This window comes from Microcaecilia unicolor, chromosome 3, assembly GCF_901765095.1.
Source record: "Microcaecilia unicolor chromosome 3, aMicUni1.1, whole genome shotgun sequence".
In the NCBI taxonomy this organism is placed as follows: Eukaryota; Metazoa; Chordata; class Amphibia; order Gymnophiona; family Siphonopidae; genus Microcaecilia; species Microcaecilia unicolor.
The window spans coordinates 277,037,375-277,058,975 of record NC_044033.1 but is presented as its reverse complement, the minus strand read 5'-3'; the positions used below and the strand labels follow the sequence as shown (position 1 = coordinate 277,058,975).

Below are 21,601 nucleotides of genomic sequence, written 5' to 3'. Positions count from 1 at the left end.
CAGAGGTGTTGTGCGCCACTTTTTTTAGCAGGAAAATCGTTGGAACTGCCATTAACGGCTCTCTTTTCGGAGGCTGCTCCTGTGTTACAGCACTGGTATATTGGGGCAGCGTTTGCCCCGTTTTCAATGGAGTTTGTTCTACTCCTCCACCAAGCTTTTGTTTAAAACAAGAGTTGCTGGTTCCTGGGGTCTCTGGTCCCAGGACCTCTGATCCATTGGGGTCCCTGGAGCAAACAGGGGCCAGTCCCTGGATTTTCTGGGGCCCTCAGGGGTTAAGCGCCTGTGTCTGGATGTCAGCAGAGTTTTTCCCCTAGAGGAGGTGGATCAAAAAAAAATGCTTGGCTGAGTCTCCGGAGGACTCGGAGATTCTTTTGGAGGAGGACCCCTTGGTGGTCCGCATTTTTTTGCTGCCAGGAGCTCTCTTTTTTGACTGCGCACATGTTGCACCCATGAGGAGATGGCTTTTTGGTGAATACTTGGACAAGTTGGTGAAATATTTGGGGGAGTTCAAAGCTCCTCGGCTGCTGGAGGTGCACTCTCAAACAGCTTTTCAGGGAGCGTACCGGGGCTGTTTCCAGGACCTCAGACGGTCTCGGAAGAGTTGTTTTCCCAGGCCGCAATGTGATCATTTTGGGCCAGACCCCAGTTCTTTCCATCCTTTTGAGGCAGCTGCATGGGAGGTCGCAAGGGGTGCCCGAATCTCCCCATTGGGGAGCAGCTACGTCATTTTTACTGAAACTGAATTCTCATTACTGCGGACCATTCTGCAGTTCAACTAATGTCTGGAGTTCTTTCTTTCTCTTCCTGACCTGTTTGTCGTGTCCCCTTGCAGAGCAGAAGGTAGCCGCCGTACACCAGACGTTGGACAGGTTGCTGACGTTTGATGCTATTCTGGCCAAGAAAGGTTTTGGCAGATATTCCATCTATTTTGTGGTACCTTAGAAAGAAGGGACTTCTTGTCCCATCTTGGACCTCAAGGGACTCAGCAGAACTCTCCGCTAGAGAATGACATGGGGACAAAGTTTGTCCCCGTCCCGTGGGCTCTGTCTCCATCCCCGCCCCATTCCCGCAGGCTCTGTCTCCATCCCTGCCCAATCCCCGTGGGCTCTGTCCTCATCTACAGAAGCCTTGAACACTTATGATTGTATATTTAAATCTTTTCATCTCTCTATATAAAACTCACCTCCAACATTCTAATGAAGCCTCAATTCTCCAAACATTCTAAAGTTGTAGTTGTGTATATCACTGTTCCTTGAAGAAAAGGCTAGACGAATTTCATATTTAATATAAAAAGTAGTTTATGAACTGAATACCAATCATATTCAGGAAGCATTTCTTGATAAGCAATATACAAGTCAGAATGAATGATTAAAACAAAGCAATGTACAGCAAAGAAATCAGAATGCTATATACAGAGAGAGAAATCAGAGTGCTTAAAGCAAATCAAAAATGCTATATACAGACAAAGAAAAATTCAAAATGCTTACTTATTTCTTTGTTCCACTCTCCTTATAATCTTCTCCTGATATCACGTGCTTGCAGGCTGTACCATACCATAAATCCTACAGCAGAACATATGCTGCATCTGGTTCCCATTATCCCACAGACTTTCTGGAGCCTGCCTTTGGCTGATGTGGGCCTCATGTCTCAGGAGATTTAGTGTTGAAACAGCTTGCTCTGCATGTTCTTTGAAGCTTTCCACTTCTATTCTTTTATGCTTTTATTCAACATTTTTATGCTTTTATTCAACATCCTCCCTTTTGAGGACTGATTGTTTCAGGCCTCAAACATCTGTTTCAGCTCCAGTCTGTTTCCTTACCTCCCTTCTAAATCTCCTCCCCCTTGTTATTTATGATATGCTGTGCCTGCAAGCTCTGCCTTCTCATCATCTTTATACATCTTTCAATATTTCTGCTGACATATTAACGTTCTATTCATTCCTGATTTCAGTTACCATTATCATTTTAAAAGCATCCTGGCACATCTTTGCAAACATGCTAATACATGTTGCATTAAACAGATTCAGTTGTACTAGGGTACAAAATTTTATATTTCTTGAGGTATATAATTTATAGGACAGTGAGCTTCATCATAGGGGAATACACTGTCATTCATTCTTACTTTTCATTAGCTGATGTGGCATTAAAAATTACACAAATTAAAAGCATAACATTCATTGAATCAGTTGTTACAACATTCTGCGTGTAAGTGCACTTTATCGGGGGAATGTGTTCAGTTGTCATACTATTAATCAGACACCAACATGATGTCTGTGGGCACTTGTCCATAAGCAATATAAATAGTCTCATTTGTCCAATGAAGGTTTTCATCATCCCTTACACAGGTATTATTGGGATCACAGTCATGGTGCCCACTCAATTTTATCATTGTAGTCCCATATATCATAGCTGGCAAGGACAAGGATGATGTCAGTCAGTGGGCACATATGATACAATCAGTCAAATTCAACATCTTGGCCACTGTAACAAGTCTATTCTCATATGTGTTCATTGTCCATTAACAAACAACAATATCCCAATACCATCATGTTTAGGGACATGATGTTTGTTTATTCTTTGTCCATTTCAATATTATTAGTTCGTCGAATATCTGATAAATGTATCCAAGAAGTATGACCTTCCAGACGGGCAGCGGTCTGAGTAAGGGCCGTGATAGCAAAAGGCCCTACATACACAGGATCCTTCCATGTTTTATGTGTAAAGTTCTTTCTTAGTACTAGATCACCTACTTTAAAAGCACAAACATCATTAGTAGTCCCTGCCTGTGATGCTACATTTGTTCGGATCATATCACTTGTCAGGTTCAACATCGGTTGTAGCTTTTGCCAGTACTGAGTTGTATTATCAGTACTTGCTGTCTGCATCGGGAAGAAATGACGTCCTGTCTGAATTTGGAATGGGGACAATTTTGTACGCCCATTAGGTTGGGCCCTTATTGTCATTAATGCTAATGGCAATACATCAAGCCATGTATATAATTTTCCCACCATTTCTTTATTGAGAGATTTTAGTAAGACTCTCAATTTTGTTTTTAAAATGCCATTGTAGCGCTCCACCAAACCATTGGAGGTGGGGCGATACACTGATACTTTCCTGTGTGTTAAACCCATAATCGTTTCCATTTCTTTCAAAACACTGTTATTAAAATGTGTCCCGTTATCAGAAATTATTCTAGACGGACACCCATGGCTTGGCATAATATGAGTTATCAGGCATTGTACCACCTCATGTGCTGTCTCCCTTTTACATGGAAATGCTTCTATCCACCTTGAGAAAGCATCCACCCAAACTAACAAATATCTTTTTCCCTGCACTGGAACAATCATATCGGTAAAATCAATATACCATTCTTTTGCTGGGCCTTCTGGTATTGGAAGTGTCCCAGGTGATATTTTAGGACCTCGTTTAGGTATGTTAATATTGCATACCATGCAATTTTGCACAACCTGTTGAATCAGGTTATCAATTTTTAAAGTCCAAAATCTTTGCTCAAATTGTTGCCTCATTGTTTCTCTGTTCCAATGCATGGTTGCATGCCTCCCAATCAATACCTTAATCGCCTGGCTCATTGGCATATAAGGTAATCCTTCTTCTGCATTAAACCATTCACTTCCCAATTTCATACATCCTCTCTTCAACCATTTTTCACTTTCCTGTCCCTCTGGCTGCCACATTTCAATCTTATCTACATTCGTAAGTGGCCCTTCCTGTGTCTGTCTAGTATTATACAAAATCTTTTTACTTTGCTTAACCACCTCCGTTGCTGCTGCATCAGCCATTGCATTACCTAGTGCCTCAAAGGTTGGCCTTTCAGTGTGGGCCGGGGTCCACACAACTGCAGTTTTTCTACCTTCACGTTCCCTTTTTGCCAAAATTTCAAACAGCAATTTCCAATATGTGTAATGTTGTAGATTTTTACCTGCACTGGTTATCATCCCCCTACGTTGCCATTTTAATATATGATACTGTAGTGAACTTGCAACGTAACCACTATCAGTATATATAGTGACATTTTGAGTCATATCAGTGTGTTGTAAGGCCGTAATAACGGCTAAAAGTTCAGCATGCTGTGCAGTCTGGTCAGGAGGGGTTTTATATTGTACTTGCATTATCTTTCTTAGATTCTCATCTACCTGCACGCAGGCAAAACCTGCAACAGTCCTTTCACAAGCTCCATCTGTAAACCATATTAATCCATCAGATAAGGGTTCAAAAGTAAGACAGTGAAATGTAGGGATTTCTATAGTATCAATCTCACCCTCTTGATCGACAGGAAAAAGCAGATCTATCTTATTTCTCTGTTCTTTAGTTAATGGTATTATTCTTATATCTTGTCCTAAAAGTACTGCTTGATATTTTCCAAATCTAGTGGCTGTCAATGCTGTTTGGCTAGGGCTCAACAGTGTTTTAATCGTGTGGTTGGTATGTATTACAATAGGAACAAAAGGCATTTGTGCTCTCCATTTACCTACTGCTGCCACAATAGCTATCAATAACTTTGGTATTTCTTTCATTCCCTTTTCCACATGATTAAAAGAGCCTGACAAAAAAGCTACTGGTGTATTTACTTCATTATTTTGATTAATCATAGCTGCCCAACTTTGAGAAATACTGATACCTGATGCTGCACATAAAGCTTTAAAATCCCCAATAGTCAATTGAGTTCCTGCTTTTGTCAAATTCTGTACATCCTCAAGTGATGTAGGTCCTCCCTTGTCACGGGGGAAGGGGAGATGTTTAACTTCCAACAGGTTTTTAGTAACTCCCCACATTTGATTTTATCCATTCTCACAAGCTCTGCAGCTACATGTTTTCTCTTAAATATTGGCCTTGGTGTCAATTTGAACAGGATTACCTTTGGTTTTTGTTGAGGTCTCGGGAATAACCCGTAGCCGTCCCTCAGCCTCAAATTATGTTGACAAATCATATTGTTCAGAGGTTATTAGAGATTTTAAATCACGTCTTTCACCTATTAGCCCTACACACAAAACTAGCTAGGACTGTGACTAATTCAAACCAGATGATCTCTTAACACTGCAGGAATCTCACTTAAAAAAGAGTCAAACAAAGTTAAATTGCAAAGACATTCCACATAGAGAACTAGAAACAGAATAACACATATTTTAAAATAAACAGAGATCAGAATTCCCTATAAGACAAAGAACTTATTTAAATCTAATCTAAAACAATCTTTTAAAAGGAACAAAGAAAATTTCAGTTCTTCCTGACCTTTCTAACCTGTAGCCAAGCCAGACACTCGAGAAATCAAAAACAGATGACATTCCTCAACCTTCAGGCTGAACCAAAGGCTGCTTTTTTTTTCTACATCTGCATGAAAAAGATCTGCTGCTACAGAAAATAAATTCCAAATTGTAAGATGTCTCTAAACTTTTCTTCTTTTTCTTATTCTCTTGTATATATGTCAGGAGAGATAATAATTTTGGACGATCAAACGATCCATACTGAGACCAGCTCAAAACAGAATCTTTTGCATCATATTTGATCCATTTCTCATGTATTTTTTCAATCTGTTTTTTTTCTAATGGGAATAATTCTATGACATGCTGCAAAGGGGAGCATTTTTTTGAACTATCTAAATCTAAATACAAAGAAAATACAGGGGGCTGGTCTTTCTTATCTGCCCCTTTCCCTTCCATTTTATTCTGACTATTACAATTTCTCCTATAGAGCCACAATCTACAAAAATATACTACTGCACCTAAACCAAGAAAATATACAAAACAGAAAACTACAAAACTAAACAAATATACCAGTAATAAGGCCACAGTGTAAGCTTACTCACGCGTCTTCTTATTTCTCTTTTTAGCAAGCCCAGGAGTCGTCACCTGTATGTCCACGTCAGTAGGTTGATCACGTCCACTTACGTGGTGCACAGAAATCAGGTTTAAACAACGCTTGCTTTGCTTTCAATCCTGTAAAAAACTTCATTAACAACAAACACTTAATTTGTCATTCGTCTCGCCTTCTCTTTTCCGTGTGCGGCATAAATCTACTCCTGGCTGGCTCGCCACTTTGAAGAAAAGGCTAGACGAATTTCATATTTAATATAAAAAGTAGTTTATGAACTGAATACCAATCATATTCAGGAAGCATTTCTTGATAAGCAATATACAAGTCAGAATGAATGATTAAAACAAAGCAATGTACAGCAAAGAAATCAGAATGCTATATACAGAGAGAGAAATCAGAGTGCTTAAAGCAAATCAAAAATGCTATATACAGACAAAGAAAAATTCAAAATGCTTACTTATTTCTTTGTTCCACTCTCCTTATAATCTTCTCCTGATATCACGTGCTTGCAGGCTGTACCATACCATAAATCCTACAGCAGAACATATGCTGCATCTGGTTCCCATTATCCCACAGACTTTCTGGAGCCTGCCTTTGGCTGATGTGGGCCTCATGTCTCAGGAGATTTAGTGTTGAAACAGCTTGCTCTGCATGTTCTTTGAAGCTTTCCACTTCTATTCTTTTATGCTTTTATTCAACATTTTTATGCTTTTATTCAACATCCTCCATGAGTGTCTGCCCCGCCCCGCCTCGCGTCACAACGTGATGACGAGGGTGGAGCACAGACACTCAACGAATCGCATCACCCACCCGATCCTACGCGAAGAAACGTGACGTCAAACGCAACGTGAACCTATGTGAAGAACCTGCAAGAAAGAAGGGAGGACTACTATTGCCCTGCCCGTTCCTACGCGATGAAACATAACGTCAGACGCATCGCGAAACTAAGCGAACGACCTGCAAGAAAGAAGGGAGGACTACCATCACCCCGCCCTCACGTCACAACGCGATGACGCTGAGGGCAGAGCACTGACACTTGGGAGGAAGCGAGGGAGGAAAGCAGTCTGAACGTGGGAGGGAGGGAGGCAGACAGGCAGTCAGGTAGCCTGAACGTCGGAGGGTGGGAGGGAGCCAGCCAGCCAGCCTGCCTGAACGTCGGAGGGTGGGAGGGAGGGAGCCAGCCTGAACGTGGCACTGGGAGGGAGGGACCCTGAACGAGGGAGGGAGGGCCACGACCCTGAAAGGCGGAGGAAGGGGGGCCACGACCCGGGAGGGGAGGGGAAAGGGGGGAGGGGAAGGAAGGGGGGGGAGGGATGACAGGGGGAAGGAGGGCGGGAGACGGAGAGGTGGCCCCTGCTGCACACTCTCATTCTTTCTCACACACACACTCTCATTCTCACACAGACAGCCTCACTCTATGTCACACACACACTCGCACATTCACTCTGTCTCTTTCTCTCACACACACTCTCTCAAACATACACACTCCGAGGAAAACCTTGCTAGCGCCCGTTTCATTGGTCTCAGAAACGGGCTTTTTTTTACTAGTTAAAGTATAGAAAGGAACAGCATGCTGTGCAACGGTTGTGTATAAATTACAAATAGAAAACAATAATAACAATGAGCAGCTATAATAACCTTCCTTCCCACCACCACCCTCTACACTTCCAACTAGAAAATGACATGGGGACAAAGTTTGTCCCCGTCCTTGTGTGCTCTGTCCCCATCCCCACCCCGCGAGCTCTGTTCCCATCCCCACGGTTACTGTGGTTCCCCGTGTCATTCTCTACTCTCCGTGTTTCGCTGTTCTGCATGGAGAGTCTGTGATCAGTCATCATGGCCATCTGCAAGGGAAAGTTCCTTACTTTCCTGGACCTGTAAGAGGCTTACCTCCACATGCCGATCCATCTGGCCCATCACAAGTTCCTGTGCTTTTGCTGTTATTGGGTTTTACTATCAGTTCCAAGCCCTTCCTTCTGATCTGGCAACAGCTCCGCACACCACCTCCAAAGTCATGATCGTGGTGGTGGCCCATCTGCAAAGGGAGGGGGTACTGGTTCATCCATACTTAGACAACTGGCTTATTCAGGCCAAGTCTTTTGAGGAGAGCAAGATGGCCACCGCTCGTATGATTAGTCTACTGTAGCAGCTGGGCTGAGTGGTTAATTTGGCCAAGAGCAGTTGTGTGCCAGTCCAGTCGCTGGAGTACCTGGGGGCTCATTTTGATATTCTGGAGGGCAAAGTGTTTCTTCCCACGCAGCATATCTTCAAGGTTCAAGCTCAAGTGTGCTTGCTGAGTGTCTCTACAGCCTCGCAAAATGATGTGGGATGTTCTGCGGGCTTGGGCTTCATGGCAGCCACTTTCAAGGTGGTGCTATGGGCCTGTGCACACATGCAGTCGCTGCATCTAGCTCTCTTGTCCCTCTGGTCTCTGCTGTGGTATGACCTCTATGCCCAGGTGCCGCTGAGGCAGCAGATGCAGGACTCCTTGCTCTGGTGGCTGGATGAGGATCAGTTGTCAGCCAGAATAGAACGGAGCCCCAGGAGTGGACCCTTGTCACCACTGATGCCAGACTCTCCAGCTGGGGGGGTCCATTGTCAGGGGAAGATGGTGCGGGGTTTGTGGTTGGCCGAGGAGGCCCAGTGATCCATCAACCAGTTGGAGACCAGGACCATTCGTCTGGCCTGGCTACCTATCAACCTCTTCTTTTGCACAAGGCCGTGCGGGTCCTCTCGGACAATGCAATGGCGGTGACTTACATCAATCGTCAGGGAGGTACAAAGAGTCATTCTCTAGCTCTGGAGGTAGCATGGTTTATTTCCTGGGCCGAGTGCCACTTGTGGCGCCTCTCAGTGGCCCATGTCGTGGGCATGTCCAAATTGGAGGCCAACTATCTCAGTTGGAACCTGCTGGACCCAGAGGAGTGGTCCCTCTTGAATTCTGCCTTCCAGTCCATCATTCCTCCTCCTGCAGGGCCCAGTGATCATGCCCAACATAGCTCATGTCTCGTTTACGGCATGGATCTTGAACGGGCGGCACTTCTTGGAGAGGTTACTCAGTGGGGGTAATTCCACCTTGTTGAGTTCTCAGAAACAATCTACCTCCATGGCGAATGGTCACATCTAGCGTGTTTTGAGAGCTGGTGTGCTGATGATTCCCCTTCACTCCTCCATCCTGGTCATCTTGATTTTTTGTAGGGTGGCTTGGAGAAGGGTTTATCCCTTTCTTTGCTTTTAGTGCACTTGGCGGCCTGGTGGCCAGTGCAGGGTCATTTGGTAGTTCTTCATATGGATGCAGCACAGTTCCTTCAGGAGATGAAGCACTTGTGTCCTCCGCATCGGGACATGGTGCCACTGTGGGATTTGGCTCCTGTTTTGGCGGCCTTGGTGAGGGCGCCCTTTGAGCCTTTGTCCTTGGCTACTCTGAAAGATCTGTCTCTGAAGGTGGCTGCCTTGGTGGCTATTAAAACTGCCCATCGGATGTCTGAGTTGCAGGCCCTGTCCTGTAGAGCGCCCTTTCTGCTCTTTTTCGAGGACCGTGTGGTTCTCCGCCCGGTACCTTCATTTGTTCCGAAAGTGATTTCTTTTTTTCACCTGAAACAAGCTATTTATTTCCCTGCTGGTGTTTTGCAAGGAAGATTTGGGCTCTCTATCAGTTGGATTTAAGGAGGGCCCTCTGCTGTTATCTACGCTGCACTGAGGAGTTTCATAGATTGGATCATCTATTTGTTTTGTTTGCGGGACAGCAGCAAGGTGAGGTCTCTTCTAAAGCCACACTTGCTTACTGGATCAAGAACGCCATTTTTTTCTGTATACTTGCTGAATGGTAAGCGGGCTCCAGCGCTGTTGATGGCACATTCTATTCTAGCTCAGTCCACATCATGGGCGGGTTCCTTTGTTCTGATTTCGGATATTTGCAGGGCAGCCACGTAGTCATCCCCACATTATTTTGTGAAGCATTACAAATTGGATGTGCACACTCGTCGGGAGGCAGACTTTGGGGCTGTAGTGTTGGCTCTGAGCTGAGTTTGTCTGTTTCTCGCCATTGTTAGGTACTACTCCCCACTCTTTGGGAATGGTCTGGAGCAGATGCTGAAGAAGGAGAAAGATCTTATCTGCTCATTGTTTTTTTCTTTTGTCTCTCCAGATCATTCCCAAACCCTCCCGATTCTGGGTGTCATTCTATTCGTGGGGATCTGGCTGGGGTTTCCCCAGGGTAGGCTCTGGACATTAGGGGGATCTCTCTGCATGGCTGATGTGACAAAAAATAAAAAAATGCCTCGCACAGACGTGGAGACAAAGGAGGTAGAAGCGGGCTTGCTGCACTGGTGCAAGATGCCCTGCAGTTCCTGCCGTTCTGTTGCCTGGTCCCAGGCTAAATTTCAGACAGGCTAGCCAGTCCATTTGTGTACTGGTTGTAGTTTTCCCTATGAACTGTTGTAGCGGGCGGGGGGGGGGGGGGTTGTTGTCATTCGCTTACCTTCATCTTCGCTTTGTCAATAGAAATACTGAAGGGGGGCAGGATTGCACAGGGAGTAATATATGCAGGCCTTTAGTAGTTCTCAGTCTCCCCATCTGCTGGTAGGAGGGCATATTGCCCACTCATTGAGAATGGTCTGAAGTGACTAAAGGAACAAAAATTAGCAGGTAAGATCTTATTTCTCCTTATTGCAGTATTGTAACTCACTCCATAGTGATCTTTTTGTTATATTGATATGTCATCTGCAGTTGGTCCAGAATACTGCAGTCAAACTAATTTCACATACAGTGGTGGAAATAAGTATTTGATCCCTTGCTGATTTTGTAAGTTTGCCCACTGACAAAGACATGAGCAGCCCATAATTGAAGGGTAGGTTATTGGTAACAGTGAGAGATAGCACATCACAAATTAAATCCGGAAAATCACATTGTGGAAAGTATATGAATTTATTTGCATTCTGCAGAGGGAAATAAGTATTTGATCCCCCACCAACCAGTAAGAGATCTGGCCCCTACAGACCAGGTAGATGCTCCAAATCAACTCGTTACCTGCATGACAGACAGCTGTCGGCAATGGTCACCTGTATGAAAGACACCTGTCCACAGACTCAGTGAATCAGTCAGACTCTAACCTCTACAAAATGGCCAAGAGCAAGGAGCTGTCTAAGGATGTCAGGGACAAGATCATACACCTGCACAAGGCTGGAATGGGCTACAAAACCATCAGTAAGACGCTGGGCGAGAAGGAGACAACTGTTGGTGCCATAGTAAGAAAATGGAAGAAGTACAAAATGACTGTCAATCGACAAAGATCTGGGGCTCCACGCAAAATCTCACCTCGTGGGGTATCCTTGATCATGAGGAAGGTTAGAAATCAGCCTACAACTACAAGGGGGGAACTTGTCAATGATCTCAAGGCAGCTGGGACCACTGTCACCACGAAAACCATTGGTAACACATTACGACATAACGGATTGCAATCCTGCAGTGCCCGCAAGGTCCCCCTGCTCCGGAAGGCACATGTGACGGCCCGTCTGAAGTTTGCCAGTGAACACCTGGATGATGCCGAGAGTGATTGGGAGAAGGTGCTGTGGTCAGATGAGACAAAAATTGAGCTCTTTGGCATGAACTCAACTCGCCGTGTTTGGAGGAAGAGAAATGCTGCCTATGACCCAAAGAACACCGTCCCCACTGTCAAGCATGGAGGTGGAAATGTTATGTTTTGGGGGTGTTTCTCTGCTAAGGGCACAGGACTACTTCACCGCATCAATGGGAGAATGGATGGGGCCATGTACCGTACAATTCTGAGTGACAACCTCCTTCCCTCCGCCAGGGCCTTAAAAATGGGTCGTGGCTGGGTCTTCCAGCACGACAATGACCCAAAACATACAGCCAAGGCAACAAAGGAGTGGCTCAGGAAGAAGCACATTAGGGTCATGGAGTGGCCTAGCCAGTCACCAGACCTTAATCCCATTGAAAACTTATGGAGGGAGCTGAAGCTGCGAGTTGCCAAGCGACAGCCCAGAACTCTTAATGATTTAGAGATGATCTGCAAAGAGGAGTGGACCAAAATTCCTCCTGACATGTGTGCAAACCTCATCATCAACTACAGAAGACGTCTGACCGCTGTGCTTGCCAACAAGGGTTTTGCCACCAAGTATTAGGTCTTGTTTGCCAGAGGGATTAAATACTTATTTCCCTCTGCAGAATGCAAATAAATTCATATACTTTCCACAATGTGATTTTCCGGATTTAATTTGTGATGTGCTATCTCTCACTGTTACCAATAACCTACCCTTCAATTATGGGCTGCTCATGTCTTTGTCAGTGGGCAAACTTACAAAATCAGCAAGGGATCAAATACTTATTTCCACCACTGTATATCTAAATTTGATCTTGTTATACCCATTCTTAAGGCACTATCATTTCAGAGCAGGGGGCCCGATACGGAGGGGGGCGGGAGCGGCGAAAGGGACGGGGGGGTGGAGGTTGGTGCGCCAGCGATGTTGCTTCATCTCCAGGCGGCAGCGTCCGTTTCCCTCTCTGTTCCGCCCTCTGACGTCATCACGTCTTGACGCGAGGGCGGGACAGAGAGGGAAGTCTCTACTACGCATTTGTGGGTGAGTTTGATGACTTAAATTTTATTGGCTGAACAATAGGCATTCATGGATCAGTTTTCACATGGAATTAAATGTTTACCAGCAGCTGGTAAACATATAACTCCACATATTTTAAAACATTATTGTGATAGTGCTGTGATAAAAATATTTCTGACCACCCCAGAGCTATCTATATAGTGAAGAGGAAGTGTGAGGGTGACATTCAGCCATTACACTGATAAGCTGTTTGGTTTAGGCATCCTGAACAGTAGGCCTAAAATAAATGGATAGTGAAGACAGCAGTTCTAACTGCATTATATGTTTATTTAGCAGCACTGAATACAGGCATTAATTTGAATGTCGCAGTTGGTATTTAAATTACTATGATGACTGCCACCACTGAAAGTTGCTCCTTCTATTACAGGGAGCTTCAAAGGGAATTAGGACATTTGTATTTAGTCTTAATTTATCTGATTTCTCCTATTATAACAGGGCATCTATGTAAGAAATCCAAAAAACACCTATTTTAAGCATATATTATAAAGACAACATAGACACCTATGTAGTTTTTATAAAATAGACTCCCAAGATCCAACCCCAATGCCACACAAATGCCGACATAGATTCATACCTGTTCTAAGACAGATTTGATTTGATTTATTGATTTTTATACACTGCCTGTTACTGAAGTGTAAAGGTGGTTTACAATCAACTATTAAACCTTAAATAATGCAAAATCACAGTATATATTCAAAAACAACAATAACCCAAAAAGAAGCATCATTAATCTCATCGAATAATGAGTTCCATATCCTACTTAAACAAAGCATTGCTAAAAAAAAAAACCCCAAAACATGTTTTCAAACATTTACAAAAACCCGGATAAGAAGAGGCATTGCGAATTTCATCAGGTAATGTGTTCCAAAGGAAAGGTCCAGTATATGAGAACAGTTTCTGATAGTTGAAGTTTTATCACATGTAAATCCCCTGTGAATGCTACATATGGCAGACATATAAGTATGCTCCCTCTTGTTGGCACACATACATAAATGCAGTATAGTGCTATGAAATTTTATTAAAAGCTTTTTACAAATTTAAAGTGGACCGTCAAAAGGCCCTTTTGGGGCCCTTTTACTAAAGTACATTAAACTGTTCATGTACTGTTTAGCACGCAATAACAGCTAGCACACACGTGCAGTAGCAGATTTTACAAATTTCTACCATTCCCATGCACTAAACCACGTTAAGTGCATTTTATGTTGGGGTGTCAACTTGATGGAGAATGGGTGTGAAAGGCATATTGCAGGTAGCACATGGTGCACTGTCACTTCTGCAGTTAAAGCGTGTCCATTTAGCTCCTCCTAAATAGGCACTAACCGCACCCATTAACATGGGAACAGTGTAGGGACATGCTCGGCCCACACCGAATAGTTGTCAGGTTAGATTTGCAGCTACTGCACATTAAATTGCTACAGTAACTTTAAAATCTAATGGGATTTAATAAAAGGGCCCCTTAGAGTACAAAATTTAATTTTACAAATAGCTATTTTTAATAAATGGTTTTGTGCTTGTAAAATTTTATTTAAGTTGAGAGATAATGCAATGCAAAATGATGCAGTGCAGCTCAAAGCTGAACAAGGTTTCAGGGTTGTAACTTTTTTTTTTTTTATATACCACCTATCAGAATAATATCTAGATAGGTTACAGAAATGAAAATGAGTAACTATGAACACTGTTTTGCTACCAAGCTTATTTGCATATATGTCCCAGTTGCTAAATAGTATGTGCTGAAGCAGACATAAGTTTCAATTATTTTTAGAAACTAGCCGGTGTCAGGAAGTATTGGGGGAGTTTCTGTGTCTTCATCTAATGTCACACCATTATATTTCCACATTTCCTGACACTTGAATATTACTGTTTAAATCATAACCTCTCGTATGAACACAGCACTATAATGTGGTCTATGATCGTCTGTTTCTAGGCCAATACTTCTTAAACGTTGAGTCAAGACCCCAAATGGGGTGACATTATCAGTGGATGGGGTCGCAGAAACAGGACCACTCCCTTCTCTCTGACTTTCCCTTGTGACTTGTGCCCCATAGTGGTAGTTAGCATGGGTCCTGGATTCTCCTGAGTAGGCTTCCTGTTAAAATGGAAAGCCATACAGAATAGTGAGATCAGTGAGCACACGATGACTGCTGTCACTGCTTTCATTGCCTTTCTGCTTTGGATGAATGGGATTCAGGGGGAAGAAATGTGCAAGGAAGGAGAGGCAGAGAGGAAGTCTGATATTTCAATTTCATCATTATCTGGGATCATGCAACTTTTCAGTTGTTAAAATGGGATCATATGAGATAAAAGTTTGAGAAGCACTGTTCTAGACATTCACAGGACTGCCCTCTAATCCTCTGTATTTATTGTTTTAATACTGCAGATTTTATAAAAAGCTTGATAAAAGTAAACAGAAAAAGAAGCGTCATGAAGATGAAGAGAGTGTGGAAGATGTTGATGACGACGAGTTTGAGAAACTGCTAGGTATAACATTTTGCTTTCAAGTATAGTGCAGGAGATGAGGCTGGAATGATACAAAAATATTTTTCACAAATATCCTGTTCAGCATTTTATTCTGTTACTTTCTGTTGTATTCAGACTAGAAAATTATTCTTATATAAAACATGGATTAATGTTCCATGATTTTCACATATTACTTGCTTTTAAGGCATTTAGTTATCCCTGAGTAGATTTACTTCCTCCACAGTTCAAAAAGAAATACTTTCAGATTTCTAGTATGAGCTTAACCTATAGCAGTCATATTAGAAGGTTGAAGAGAGGCCAGATAAAGGAGAAATTGGTCTGGCTTGTTGTAAAATGTAAGGTTTCCTAGCTAGTGCTCTCTTCCTGCCACCAGATGTCACTACTAGGCAAGGAAAGTTGTGTAATAAAGTATTCCTCAGCCATTATGTACACTGGTGTACATTCACACCTGATGAGGTATGCCAGGGAAAAAGTCACCATGCCTGATGCTCAGGTCCAGATTAGTGGCAATAAGTGATGCCAACAGTCACTCTTAAATGTTGCAAGCCTTTCAGTGTGAGCATGTGTAGTCACACATGCCTCTCTCTTTCCTAGATTAAAGTATGAGCCCTGGAGGGCTGTGGTTGACAGACAGCATATAGGGCATAGATTGCTGGGTCCTGTTTTATGAACATACACACTGCACACAGTACCTCCTCCTCTTCCCCCCTCCTGAGCTACGTCTTTTGAGTCCTTCTTGTCTCTAGTGGGGCTTTGCAGTGCTTCCTTAGCTTTTCTTTTGATTATTTGAGTCCTCTCCCATGTTTGGATTGCTATACCACCTAACATGTTGAAAAATGTAGGAATGTCTCAAGCTTTATAAGGTTGAGATACCCTGGTGTAGTAACTTATTTGTGATGATAATAGATAAATGATTCACTGCTCGTTCAAATTATCAAACAACTGCTTGAAGGGGTGTTTCACTATTAGATTATATCATATGTAGAAGTGTTGTCCTGCTGTTTTTTTTCTGCATTGTTTTCATTGTTTCCATTTCAGTAAATGTATAATATTTATATTTTGTGTAGGGCATAATATAGTATTACCTTTCGTTTTTCAAAGAACAGCAGCTGCTGTGTGATATCACAGACCCTGGGTATGATGGGGCATTTTTTCTCTTCTGTTACAATTTTGCCTGCAAATGAGAAGAAATCTACCTTTAAACAACCAGCCGCTTCATAAGGACTGCCATACCGGGTCAGACAAAAGGTCTATCAAGCCTAGTTTCCAGTAGCGACCAATCCAGATCACAAGTACCTAGCAGGATCCCAAAACATAGATAGATTCCATGCTGCTTACTTTCAGGGAATTCCCAATGTCTACCATATTGCATTATTGCTCCATTTATAATTCCACATTTTCCTGTTCAATGAGGATCACAATAAGATAATCCAGCTCAATTTAGAAACTGGGACCGTCATAGCCAGAAGAATATTTAACTATTTAGAGTTTAAAATGTAATCATTTAAATGCTGCTTAAATAGAAAAGTTTTTAAGCATATATTTCACTGTTTGTTTCCAGCCTAATTTCTGTTGTCAAAACATTACAAACCTTTGCAGATTGGTAAGGGATCGTTAGAGAATGGACATGTTCGTATCTAATGCCATCAGCAGATGGGGAATTTAGCTTTAACTGACCATTTGAATGAAGACTTTTTCTGGAGGAAGAAAATGACAGAATCAATATGAATGGCAAAATTACAGAACCATGAATTTAAACAGTAAAGGTTTATGGACTTTTCCTCCAGAAACTTTTCCAACTATGGTAGCAGCTATACCCTATTCTCCAACAAAAAATTTCAGATCTTAAATGTATGTTGAGTAGAGTTGCACATTTAATACATTAATAAAGCGATTAACACATTACATTTTTAACCTGGAATAAAAATTATAGTGTGATTAATGGTACCATCCCTCTGTCTCTCTTCCCCACCAGCAATCATCCTACTTTGCTCCGTCTGTCCCCCTTTCCTCTCCCCCTCCAACTGGCTCACTCACTTGGTCTCCTGCTCCTGTGCCAGGTCTGCATGGCAACTGTGGCATCAGCAGCAAGCAGGAGGCAAGTATGGGGACTTTTTCCTGTGCTTGCTGCTGCTGGCTGTGCTACACCCAGAAACAGGAGTTACATCAAGCTCTGATATAACTTCCTGTTTCTGGGTCTGGCAGCGCCAGTGGGCCCGGCGCAAGAGCAGAGACTGAATAAGTGAGTAAGCCAGTGGGGGGAGAGGAAAGGGAGACAGATAGGACAAAGCAGGATATGTGGGGTGGGAGGAGAGGTAATGTAGAATATGGGACAGTGCAGATATGAGGGAAGAAGAGACGTGTCAATGCAGAATATGGGGATGGGGAGAGATGGAGGGGTACAGACTATGGGGGGAAGAGATGGAGCAATGCAGGGCATGGGGGGAAGAGATGGAGCAATGCAGGGCATGGGGGAAAGGAAAGAAGAAGCAGCAATGCAGAATATGGTAGGGGGAAGAAACGGGCAATGCACAGTATGGGGGGAAAGTTGGGACAATGCAGTATATGAGGGAGAAGGTAATACTAGATGAGTGGGGTGCGGGAAAGAGACAGATTGGGCAGTGTGGAATGATTTTGTTTTGGTGGTGGGAAGAGGGGGCAGTAGTGATGCTGGATCTGCCATCATCTATGATGCTACTGTTGTTGGAGGGCAAAGCAGGAAGACAGAGACAGGGCAATGCTGAATGGTGTTGGTGTATGAGAGGGACAAGATGAGCCAATACTAGATGGTGGGGGGAAAGAGAGAGAGTGGTGATGCTGGCTGGTGAGGGGAGAAAGAGGGAAGAAATGCTAGATGATTGGGGTAGAGAGAGAGAATGGGTTAATGTTGGATGGCAGTGGAAGAGAGGGACAGAAGTCAGAAATGGAGAATAAAGGGAGATGCTGGACATGAAGAGAGGGGAAATGTACATGAATGGTGGGGAATGGAAGAGAAGAGAAAAGGGAAGAAATGCAACCCATAGATAGGTTGGGAGGGGTGAGAGATGAAAACTTGACAGATTTGAGAAGGAGGCAGAAAATGGGAAAAAGTTGAACACGAAAGATGGCTAAAGGGCAGGAAGTGAAGAAGAAAGGAGGAAAGAAAATAAACAGTGAATACAAACGCAGAAAAATGACGGCAGATAAAGACCATATGGCCTATTCAGTCTGCCTATCCATGCCATCTACTATTTATTTTTTTGTTACATTTATATCCCACATTTTCCCACCTATTTGTAGGCTCAATGTGGCTTACATAGTACCGGAGAGGCATTATAGACTCCGGTGTAAACAAATACAAAGTGATGTTGTGGTAAGATAAAGTTCATGTGGCACAGCCACACTAGGGAATCGTACAACGGAAGAGTTGTGTTATGTCCATTACGTTCTTTAGTTTTGTTGTGTTGCAGAGATCAGGCATTTATGTTGGATTGGTAGGGTATGCCTTTTTAAACAGGTTAGTTTTTAGTGTTTTCCGGAAGTTTAGGTGGTTTTTCGTAGTTTTCAAGGCTTTTGGTAATGCATTCCACAGTTGTGTGCTTATCTAGGAAAAACTGGACGCGTAAGTTGATTTGTATTTGAGTCCTTTGCAGCTTGGGTAGTGCAGATCTAGGTACATTCGTGTTGATTCTGATGTGTTTCTAGTTGGTAGGTCAATCAAGTCTGTCATGTATCCTGGAGCTTCACCATAGATAATTTTGTGAACCAGAGTGCAGATTTTGAAAGCGATGCGTTCTTTGATTGGGAGCCAGTGTAGTTTTTCACAAAGGGGTTTTGCACTTTCAAATCGCGTTTTTCCGAAGATAAGCCTAGCTGCCGTGTTTTGAGCGGTCTGAAGTTTCTTTAAGGTTTGTTCTTTGCATCCCGCATAAATTCCATTGCAGTAGTCTACATGGCTTAGTACCATTGATTGTATCAGGTTGCGAAATGTTCCCCTCGGGAAGAATTGTTTCACGCATTTGAGTTTCCACATTGAGTGGAACATTTTCTTTGTTGTGGATGTCACTTGGCTCTCTAGTGTTAAGTAGTGGTCCATTGTAACGCCGAAGATTTTTAGGCTGTCTGAGATAGGGAGGGTGTAATCTGTGGTGTTGATAATTGTGGGGTTATCCGTGCTGTGTAGGGATGAGAGTGTGTTTTTTCCTTTCCTCTCCCTTAGAGATCCTATGTACTTGTCTCAAGCTTCCTTGAATTCAGATACAGTTTTCGTCTCCATTACCTTGACCGGGAGGCCGTTCCACAAATTCATCCACCCTTTCTGCGAAGAAGTATTTCCTCAGGTTACTTCTGAGTCTTTCCCCTTTTAACGTCATCCCATGCCCCCTCATTCCAGAGCTTCCTTTCAATTGAAAAAAGCTTTCTTCTTGTGTTTTTATGCCACAGAGTTATTTAAATGTCACTCTGTTATTTATTTATTTATTTATTTATTTATTGCATTTGTATCCCACATTTTCCCACCTCTTTGCAGGCTCAATGTGGCTTACAATACATCATGAATAATGGAAATGTGTTAGAAAATATACATTTAGTATTACAGTAGGATCTTGCACAACATGATAAGGAGAAACATTATAGTAGTATAACAAGCAGATTTTGTAGTACAGTTCTGAGCATATGTATAGGAGTTATATATGTTTACATTTGTTAATTTTTGTGGTATGCCTTGTTGAAGAGATGGGTCTTCAGCAGTTTGCGAAAGTTCGTTAGTTCATAAATCGTTTTTAGGTTGCGTGGCAGTGCGTTCCATAGCTGTGTGCTCAAATAGGTAAAGTTTGACGCGTGCATTAGTTTGTATTTTAGACCTTTGCAGTTAGGGAAGTGCAGATTGAGGAATGTGCGAGATGATCTCTTGGCATTCCTGGGTGGTAAGTCTATCAGGTCTGACATGTAGGCAGGTGCATCTCCGTGAATAATTTTATGGACTAGGGAGCATATTTTGAACTTGATCTGTTCTTTGAGTGGGAGCCAGTGTAGTTTCTCTCGTAGAGGTTTAGCGCTTTCATATTTTGTTTTACCGAATATGAGTCTAGCTGCAGTGTTCTGGGCTGTCTGAAGTTTTTTGATTATTTGCTCTTTACAGCCGGCGTAAAGCGCGTTGCAGTAGTCTAGGTGGCTGAGCACCAATGATTGTACCAGGTTACAGAAAACAGTCCTTGGGAAGAAAGGTCTTATTCTTTTTAGTTTCCACATTGAGTGGAACATCTTCTTGGTTGTGTTTTTCACGTGGCTGTCGAGTGTTAGGTGTCGATCGATGGTGACTCCAAGAATTTTTAGGGTGTCCGAAATTGGAAGGTTCAGATTTGGTTTGTTGATGGCAGTGAATTTGTTCTTGTTATGATGAGAGTAGAGTATTAGGCATTGAGTTTTTTCTGCATTAAGTTTCAGTTGAAATGCATCCGCCCATGAATGCATGATCTGGAGACTTTGGTTGATGTCATAGAAAATTTCCTTTAGATCTTGATTAAATGGGATGTAGATCGTTACGTCATCTGCATATATGTATGGGTTGAGATTTTGGTTTGATAGTAGTTTGGCTAAAGGTATCATCATTAGGTTGAATAGAGTTGGCGAAAGGGGGGATCCCTGTGGGACACCGCATTCAGGTGTCCATGTGGCTGAAGTAGTCGAGTTAGGCGTCACTTGGTATGATCGTGTGGTTAAGAAACCTTTGAACCAATTGAGAACTTTACCTCCAATTCCAAAGTACTCAAGGATATGTAGTAGTATTCCATGATCAACCATGTCGAAAGCGCTTGACATGTCAAATTGTAGAAGTAGTATGTTCTTCCCAGTTGCAATCGTTTGTTTGAATTTGGTCATGAGAGTGACTAGTACTGTTTCAGTACTGTGGTTAGACCGAAATCCTGACTGGTAGTCGTGGAGTATTGAGTATTTGTTTAGATAGTTTGTGAGTTGTTTGGTCACTAATCCTTCCATTAATTTAGTTATTAAGGGAATGGAAGCTACTGGCCTATAGTTGGTTAGTTCGCTCTCTCGCCTTTCTTCCAAAGTATACATATTGAGATCTTCCTGAGACCTGGCCAAGATCCTGCATTGTGCTTACTTACAAAAGTTTCCAAAGACCTGTTACTGGCCAAATCCAAAGGTCTCTATTCTATCCTCATCCTTCTCGAACTATCCGCCGCTTTTGACACTGTTGATCACAGCTTACTCCTTGATACGTTATCTTCACTTGGATTGTAGGGCTCTGTTCTTTCCTGGTTCTTCTCCTATCTCTCGCTTCACACCTTTAGTGTACACTCTGGTGGATCCTCTTCCACTTCTATCCCTCTACCAATTGGTGTACCTCAGGGTTCTGTTCTCGATCCTCTCCTGTTCTCCATCTACACTTCTTCCCTTGGCTCTCTGATATCATCCCATGGCTTTCAATACCATCTCTACGCTGATGACTCCCAGATCTACCTCTCTACCCCTGAAATCTCAACCAGCATCCAGACCAAATGTATCAGCCTGCCTATCTGATATCGCTGCCTGGATTTCTCAATGTCATCTGAAACTTAACATGGCCAAAACTGAGCTCCTCATCTTTCCCCCTAAACCCACCTCTCCTCTTCCTCCTTTCTCTGTTTCTGTGGATGGCACTCTCATTCTCCCTAT

General features: G+C 42.8%; 1 protein-coding gene across 1 annotated transcript in view; it reads left to right on the top strand.

Moving 5' to 3' along the window:
• CEBPZ (CCAAT enhancer binding protein zeta) overlaps positions 1-21,601 on the top strand; it is a 194,236-nt gene that overhangs the window by 100,092 nt on the left and 72,543 nt on the right. The window contains exon 10 of the mRNA XM_030198102.1: positions 14,844-14,944. Within this exon, the coding sequence (XP_030053962.1) occupies positions 14,844-14,944 (101 nt within the window). The remainder of the gene's footprint in view (positions 1-14,843; positions 14,945-21,601) is intronic.